Raw genomic sequence first — 9295 nt, forward strand, 5'->3', positions numbered from 1 at the left:
TCTCGAGCCTCTGTCCCAGGCCGCAGCTTCCCCCTCTGGCAGCAGAGAGCTGCTGCTGCTTCCATGGGCACTTTAGGCCACAGAGATTGCACAGGGACTTGAGAGCCTGGCACTCTTTGCCTTTGGAGCCTGCCGTGCCTTTGCACTGAACACCTTGGCAGCAGCAGCAGCTGCTGTGCTCTCTGAAGCTGTAAAGCCATCCCCAATCCCCACAGGCGCTGCCATTGCCGGTGCCGCTGCTGAGGCCGCCTGTGCCACGGGGGCCTGAGGGCTCCCCAGCTGGGGCTGCCTGTGCCACACGAAGCCTTGAGCCCTGCTGCTGCCCTTGGCCAGCTGCAGAGAGCACAAGGCTTTGGCCATTGCTCAGAGGCCCCCAGCTGGCCACAGCAGCCCATGCTGCCAGCAGCCCTGGGCCTCAGAGCCCTCCCTCCTGCTGGGGCCGTGCAGGGGCCAAGGGCCTGCACCAGGCTCCTGCTCTTGCCACAGGAGCAAGGCTGCAGCTCCAGCCTTTGGGCCCTGGGCCGCAGCAGCCCAGGGCAGGCCCAGCTGCAGAGCTCCCAGCCCCGCTGCCTTTCACTGCAGCTCTGCTCAGCACTGATCCCCAGCCCAGATTCTCCCTGCGCTTGCTGCTTCCACATTCCCCGTCCTGTTCCCGTATTCCCAGCCCCATTCCCGCTCCCTGTCCCCATTCCCCATCCCATTCTCACTCTTGCTGTCCATGCTCTAGTCCCAGTCTCTGATCCTTCCACGCTCTCACTCTTGTAGTGCAGTTCCCGGTCCCATTCTCGGTGCCAAATTCCCGGTCCCTGTGCTCCTTCCCGGTCCCATTCCCAGACCCGGTCCCATTCCCTGACCCGGTCCCATTCTCAGAGCCATTCCATTATTCCCATTGCCATTCCCTGTCCCCATTCCCTGTCCGTGGGTCCTTTCCTAATCCCCCTTCCAGTTCCTTTCCCTCTCCCTCTCCGGTATTCGCGTTCCCTGTCCCCATTCCCGGTGCCTGTCCCCATTCCCGGTCCCTGTCCCCATTCCCGATCCCCATTCCCACAGCGCGGCTCCTTTTGGGTGGCGGCACCGGGCCGGGCCGGGCTGGGAGCGGAGGAGAAGCGGGAGGAGGAGGAAGAGGAGGGACACGGGAGGAGGAAGAGGAGGGACACGGGAGGAGGAGCAGCAGCAGCAACAGGAACAGGAACAGGCTCCGGCACCAGCGCCGCCCTGAAGAAGAAGCCGCAGGTAAGCGGGGAAGGGGAGCTCGCCCCCAATCCATCCCGGGGGGCTCCGGGAGGGTTTTTTTTGCGGGGCAGGGGATGTTTGGATGTGGCAGGAGCCCAAAGGCGAGCCCGAAATGGCCCTGGAGGGATCTTGGCGGGTCCCAGGTGGCGATGGCCCGGGAGCGGCGGGGAGGGGGCGATCTCGGCTCTGGGCATCGGCGGCAGAGCCGGGGGGGAAGGCGGGAGCCCCGGAGCGGGGAGAGCGCCCAGGGCCGATCCCGGAGCCGGGGCACCCCCGGCAGCCTGGAGGGCTGCGGGAGCTCGGTGATGAGCGGGCTCCGGGCCCCCCGAGGCTGAAAGGGGCGCTGACTTCTCCAGCTGCCCTTGGCCAGCGGCACCAGCGAACCCAACGCGCTCAGCCCTTGTTTTCCTCCCCACAGCAGCATTTCCCAAACCCCGGCACCGAGGAGGAGGAGGAGGCCGTGAGGAAGAGGAGGAGGATGGCCCTGGAGGCTCAGGCAGGTGAGGAGGAAGTCAGTGCCCCTTTCCCCCTGTGTCCTGCTCCATGCCCTTGTCCTTGGCTCTGGCCCGGAGGCAAATCCCATCCTGTGCTTGTCCTTCGTGCCCCAGAGCAGGAGCTGAGCACGGAGAGCAGCGAGGACAAATCCCCGCGGCAGAACCTCGTGCAAGAGGCCGTTGGCAGCGGCTCCACGGCGCAGGAACGCAACGGGGAGGAAAAGCCCCGCAGATCCCACACCAGGAGGGGCTGCAAACGCACAGCCCGGGGATCCCAGCAGCAAAGAGCCAGCCCGGGCCAGGGAGGCGGCCGCAGCTCGGAGCTGGGGCTCCCGGAGCAGCTTCGCGATGGGGAGAAGCCCCACAAGTGCTCGGAATGTGGGAAGGGATTCAGGTGGAGATCGGAGCTGGTCAAACACCAGAGAATCCACACGGGGGAACAACCCTACGAGTGTGGGGAGTGTGGGAAGAGATTCAGAGTGATCTCAAACCTGAACACACACCAGAGAACCCACACGGAGGAGAGGCCCTACGAGTGTGATAAATGCAGGAAGAGGTTTCAGACCCGCGCCCATCTCCACAGACACTATCGCACTCACACAGAGGAGAGGCCTTATGAGTGCCCTGACTGCGGGAAGGGCTTCAAGCAAAACTCCACGCTTATCAAGCACCGGCGCATCCACACCGGGGAGAGGCCCTACGAGTGTGATAAATGCAGGAAGAGGTTTCAGACCAGCTCCCATCTCCTCATGCACTATCGCACTCACCTGGATGAGAGGCCTTATGAGTGCCCTGACTGCGGGCAGTGCTTCAAGCGGAACTCCAACCTCGTTAGGCACCAGCTCATCCACACCGGGGAGAGGCCCTACGAGTGTGATAAATGCAGGAAGAGGTTTCAGAGCAGGTCCCATCTCCTCAAGCATTATCGCAGTCACATCATGGGGAGGCCGTATCGCTGCCCCGACTGCGGGAAGGGCTTCAAGTTAAACTCAGACCTCATCACCCATCGGCGCATCCACACTGTGGAGAGGCCCTACGAGTGTGATAAATGCAGGAGGAGGTTTCAAACCAACTCCCATCTGCTCCAGCACTGTCGCATTCACACCGAGGAACGGCCTTATGAGTGTCCCGACTGCAGGATGGGTTTCAGGAAGAAATCATACCTCGTCAAGCACCGCCGCATCCACACCGGGGAGAGGCCCTACGAGTGTGATAAATGCAGGAAGAGGTTTCAGAGCAGTTCTTGTCTCCTCCAGCACTATCGCACTCACACTGGAGAGAGGCCTTATGAGTGCCCTGACTGCGGGAAGGGATTCAAGCAAAACTCCAGCCTCATCATCCACCGGCGCATCCACACTGGGGAGAGGCCCTACGAGTGTGATAAATGCAGGAAGCGGTTTCACACCAACTCCATTCTCGTCAGGCACTTTCGCACTCACATCGATGAGAGGCCTTATGAGTGCTGCATCTGTGGGAAGGGTTTCAAGCGAAACTCCAGCCTCATCATCCACCGGCGCATCCACACTGGGGAGAGACCCTACGAGTGTGATAAATGCAGAAAGAGGTTTCAGAGAAGCTCCAATCTCCTCCTGCACTATCGCACTCACATCGATGAGAGGCCTTATGAGTGCCATGACTGTGGGAAGAGCTTCAAGGAAAACTCACACCTTGTCAGACATCAACTCATCCACACTGGGGAGAGGCCCTACGAGTGTCCCGAGTGTGGGCAGAGCTTCTCCAGGAGCTCTCACTTGATCCGACACCAACGGAGTCTCCACTGAGGGAAGCCCTGCGCGTGCCCCGAGTGCGGGAAGAGCTTCGTGCGCTGCTCCAGCTCCATCCCCCATGGCAGGATCCGCGCTGGATGATCCCCAGTGAGCCCCGGTGGGCAGAGCCCCGCTGAGCCCTGGTGCCGCTGATCCGTGTTGGGAACACACCTGGCTGGGGGCTCCACGTCCTCCTGCTCCCATCCCAGCCCACATCCCATTCCCAGTCCCATGCTCCGTATCCATTTCCATTTCCATTTTCATATTTCCAGTTCTGTTCCCATATTCCCATTCCCAATCCTGTTTCCATAATCCCATTTCCGTTCCCTGTTCCATTTCCTTAATCCTCTCCCCATATTCTCTTCCCAGTTTGTTATTTCCATATTCCCTGTCCCATTCCCGTATTCCCATCCCCTGTCCTGTTTCCATTCCGATCCCATGTTGCACAGTTATGAACAAGGAGTGGAAATTTCAGTTTGAAATAAGTACAAATCTGTTTTAAGTTCCTTCAAAAGTAAAAGCCTGAGGATCTGGTGTGAAAAACCAGCTGAAGCGAAATCTCCAAAACTTAATTCTAGACAGAGTAAAAATACAGCAAGAATATTTCTTCTGACTCAAGAAAAATCTCACTTTTTACATCTGCTGTCATCAGTCATCTCTGGATAACCTTGGAGGTCTTCTGTAACATAAGTTGTCCTTTTGAATTGTTTAATTGGCATCTTCCACAAGCAGTTGGGGATGGATTGGATCAAAACTCGTTGTTTTGGGGACAGTGGGTTGGAAATCACGCAGGTTTCTTCCACCCACCCAAGCTCTGCCTGCAGGGAAATTCTTTTGTTTTGACCTTGAAATGTCGATGTTTCTGTTTGAAAACGTTTCAAAGTTTGGTTAAAATACAGATGTTGAACTGAGGTGTGGATGGAGACATGGGGGACGTGGATGGGGACATGGGGACATGGTGGGACATGGATGGGGACATGGATGGGGACATGGGGACATGGTGAGACATGGGGACATGGTGTGACATGGACATGGATGGGGACATGGATGGGGACATGGGGACATGGTGGGACATGGGGACATGGTGGGGCACGGGGACATGGTGGGATATGGATGGGGACATGGGAACATGGGGGACATGGATAGGGACATGGTGTGACATGGACATGGATGGGAACATGGTGTGACAAGGATGGGGACATGGAGGACATGGATGGGACCATGGATGGGGACATGGTGGGACATGGGGGATCCCAGCTGGACACTGGTGTGGATGGGCACCAGACCATGGATCCCATCCTGGATGGACAGCAGATCATGGATCCCAGCTGGACACTGCTCTGGATGGACACCAGAGCATGGATCCCACCCTGGATGGACACCAGAGCATGGATCCCAGCTGGACACTGGTGTTAATGGACACCAGAGCATGGATCCCAGCTGGACACTGGTGTGCATGGACACCAGAGCATGGATCCCACCCTGGATGGACATGAGACCCTGGATCCCAGCTGGACACTGATCTCGATGTACAACAGACCCTGGATCCCAGTGTGGATGGACACCAGAGCATGGATCTCAGCTGGACACTGGTGTGGATGGAGACCAGAGCATGGATCCCACCCTGGATGGACACCAGATCATGATCCCAACTGGACATTGGTCTGGACGGACACCAGACCATGGATCTCAGTCTGGATGGACACTGGTCTGGATGAACACCAGAGCATGGATCCCAGCTGGACACTGGTGTGGATGGACACCAGAGCATGGATCCAAGCTGGACACTGGTGTGGATGGACACCAGAGCATGGATCCCAGCTGGACACTGGTGTGGATGGACACCAGAGCATGGATCCCAGCTGGACACTGGTGTGGATGGACACCAGACCCTGGATCCCACCCTGAATGGACACCAGAGCATGGATTCCAGTCTTGATGGACACCAGAGGATAGATGCCAGCTGGACACTGGTCAGATGGACACCAGACCATGGATCCCAGTCTGGATGGACACCAGAGGATGGATCCCAGCTGGACACTGGTCAGATGGACACCAGACCATGGATCCCAGTCTGGATGGACACTAAAGCATGGATCCCAGGTGGACACTGGTGTGGATGGACACCAGACCATGGATCACAGATGGACACTGGTCTGGATGAAGACCAGAGCATGGATCCCACTCTGGATGGACACCAGAGCATGGATCCCAACTGGACACTGCTCTGGATGGACACCAGACCATGGATCACACCCTGGATGGACAATAGTCAGATGGACACCAGACCATAGATACCACTCTGGATGGACACCAGAGCATAAATCCCTACTGGACACTGGTCAGATGGACAGCAGAACATGGATCCCAGCTGGACACTGGTGTAGATGGACACCAGAGCATGGATCTCACCCTGGATGGACACCAGAGCATGGATCCCAGCTGGACACTGGTGTTGATGGACACCAGACCATGGATCCCATCCTGGATGGACATCAGAGCGTGGATCCCAGCTGGACACTGGTCTGGATGGACACCAGACCCTGGATCCCACCCTGGATGGACACCAGAGCATAAATCCCAGCTGGACACTGCTCTGGATGGGCACCAGAGCATGGATCCCAGCTGGACACTGGTGTGGATGGACACCAGACCATGGATCCCAGTCTGGATGGACACTGGTGTGCATGGACACCAGAGCATGGATCCCAGCTGGACACTGGTCAGATGAGCACCAGACCATGGGTCCCAGCCTGGATGGAAAGGAGACCATGAATCCCTACTGGACAGTGGTGTGGATGGACACCAGACCATGGATCCCACCCTGGATGGACACCAGAGCATGGATCCCAGCTGGACACGGGTCTGGATGGACACCAGAGCATTGATCCCACCCTGAATGGACACCAGAGCATGGATTCCAGTCTTGATGGACACCAGAGGATGGATGCCAGCTGGACACTGGTCAGATGGACACCAGACCATGGATCCCAGTCTGGATGGACACTAGAGCGTGGATCCCAGGTGGACACTGGTGTGGATGGACACCAGACTGTGGATTCCAGCTGGACACTGATCTAATGGACACCAGAGCACGGATCCTGACTGGACACTGGTCTGGATTGACCCCAGACCCTGGATCCCCGTCTGGATGGACACTATAGCATGGATCCCAGATGGACACTTGTCTGGATGGACACCAGACCATGGATCACAGATGGACACTGGTCTGGATGGACAGCAGAGCATGGATCCCAGTCTGGATGGACCCCAGACCATGGATCACAGATGGACACTGGTCTGGATGGAGACCAGAGCATGGATCCGAGCTGGACAATGGTCTGGATGGACACCAGAGCATGGATCCCAGCTGGACACTGGTCTGGATGGACACCAGAGCATGGATCCCAGCTGGACATTGGTGTGGATGGACACCAGATGATGGATCCCTCTCTGGATGGACACCAGACCATGGATCCCAGCTGGACACTGGTGTGGATGGACACCAGACCATGGATTCCACCCTGGATGGACACCAGAGCATAAATCCCAGCTGGACACTGGTCTGGATGGACACCAGCCCATGGATCCCACCCGGGATGGACACCAGAGCATGGATCCCAGCTGGACACTGGTCTGGATGGACACCAGATTATGGATCCCAACTGGACACTGGTCAGATGGACACCTGACCCTCAATCCCACCCTGGATGGACACCAGAGCATGGATCCCAGCTGGACACTGGTCTGGATGGACACCAGAGCATTGATCCCACCCTGAATGGACATCAGACCATGGATCCCACCCTGGATGGACACTGCTCTGGATGGACACCAACTGGACACTGCTCTGGCCAGCCCCTGTCCCTTTAACCCCCCACCCTGTCCCCCCATCTCAGATGATCACCAACCTGTCCCCTCTGTCCCCCACTAACCCACCCAAAAATAAACCCCCCCAAAAAATAAACCCGATTCCAAAACACCAACCCTGCAGAACAAGAGGGAAACTGAGGCACGGTGTCACCCATCCCCTAAATTGTCACCTCAGCGTGTTGAACTCCACAATTATCACATCGAGAGGAGGAGGAGGAGGAGGAGGAGGGAGGGGAGGAGGAAGGAGAGGTGAGGCTGTGACTCAAACTCCTGCCCGGTCACATGGGGAAGCCGCGACAGGAACCGGAGCCGAGCGCGGAGGTACCGCGGGCACATCTCGGGGAGGGTCGGGGGGGTCCCCAAAATCCCCAAAAAAATCCCAAAAAACTCCCTAAAAACTCCCCAAAAAGTCCCCTCGCAGCGCGGGGGGTTCGGGGTCTCGCAGCATCCTCGGAGGGGGGGTGGAAACGGGGTGAGGGTGACCCCAAAATTTCGTCACCTCCCCCGGCAGGATGTGGGTCACCCCCCCCATCCTTGGTGACAATTTGGTGACAAAAAGCGCGGGAAGGGTGACACGGTGAGGGGGTGCCCAGATGGAGGGGGACCCCAGGGTGACAATGAGGGGGGTCAGGGGTGTCCCCAAAATGCGGGGGGAGGGGGAGGAGGGGGAGGGGGGGGGGGAGGGGAAGCGCGGTTGGGGAGCGACGGAAACGCCTCCGGTGCCGCCTGAGCCCGGGGCGAGGGGGGTGGCGCGGCACCTGTCACATTGTCACCGTGTCGCTTGTCACTGTGTGCTTCTGTGCCCGTGTTCTGTCCCCTGTCCTGTCCCTCTGTCCCCCTGTCACATTGTCACCGTGTCACTTGTCCCTCTGTCCCCCTGTCCCTCTGTCCTGTTCCTCTGTCCCCCTGTCCTGTCCCCCTGTCCCTCTGTCCCCTGTCCTGTCCCCCTGTCCCTCTGTCCTGTCCCTCTGTCCCCCTGTCCTGTCCCTCTGTCCCCCGTCCCTCTGTCCCCTTGTCCCTCAATCCCCCTGTCACATTGTCACCGTGTCCCTCTGTCCTGTCCCTCTGTCCCCCGTCCCTCTGTCCCCTTGTCCCTCAATCCCCCTGTCACATTGTCACCGTGTCCCTCTGTCCTGTCCCTCTGTCCCCCTGTTCTGTCCCCTGTCCCCTGTCCCCCTGTCACATCATCACCGTGTCCCTCTGTCCCTCTGTCCCTCTGTCCCTCTGTCCCTCTATCCCTCTGTCCCTCTGTCCTGTCCCCCTGCCCCTCTGTCCTGTCCCTCTGTCCCTCTGTCCTCCTGTCCCTCTGTCCCCGGGACACCTCAGGGAATTTGGGGACACCCCCCAAAAATTGGGGCCCTTCAAGGTGGGGGGGCCGGGTTGGGGGTGACTGCCCCACCAGCACCCCAAAAACCAACCCTGAAACCCCCCAAAATCGCTCCCCCCACCCCACAAACCCCAAATCCAACCCCAAACCCATCCCTGAACCCCCCAAAATTTCTCTCCCCATCCCGCAAACCTCAAACCAACCCCCTAAACCCCCCAAAACCCCAAAATCCGACCCCAAATCCATCCCTGGACCCCCCAAAATTATTCCCCCCACCCCACACACCCCAAATCCGATCCGAAATCCATCCCTGGACCCTCCAAAATCGCTCCCCCCATCCCTCACACCCCAAAATCCAAACCCTAAACCCCCCAAAATTTCTCTCCCCATCCCACAAACCCCAAATCCAACCCCAAACCCACCCCTGAACCCCCCAAAATTATTCCCACCACCCCAAAAACCCCAAATCCAGACCTTGAACCCCCCAAAATTACTCCCCCACCCTACAAACCCCAAAATCCAAACCCTAAACCCCCAAAAATTCCTCCCCCCGTCCCACAAACCCCAAATCCGACCCCAAACCCATCCCTAAACCCCCCAAA

At 58.3% G+C, this 9295-nt stretch overlaps 1 protein-coding gene across 1 annotated transcript; it reads left to right on the forward strand.

The window, feature by feature from the left end:
• Positions 1-1246: 1246 nt before the first annotated feature.
• Positions 1247-4404, forward strand: LOC117009482 (zinc finger protein 883-like). Its single transcript, XM_033083714.2, has 2 exons — positions 1247-1733; positions 1842-4404. The coding sequence occupies exons 1-2, from the start codon at positions 1316-1318 to the stop codon at positions 3506-3508; spliced, it is 2085 nt and encodes a 694-aa protein (XP_032939605.1). The 5' UTR covers positions 1247-1315; the 3' UTR covers positions 3509-4404.
• The last annotated feature ends 4891 nt before the right edge of the window (positions 4405-9295 follow it).

Source organism: Catharus ustulatus, chromosome 33 (assembly GCF_009819885.2).
Source record: "Catharus ustulatus isolate bCatUst1 chromosome 33, bCatUst1.pri.v2, whole genome shotgun sequence".
In the NCBI taxonomy this organism is placed as follows: domain Eukaryota; kingdom Metazoa; phylum Chordata; class Aves; order Passeriformes; family Turdidae; genus Catharus; species Catharus ustulatus.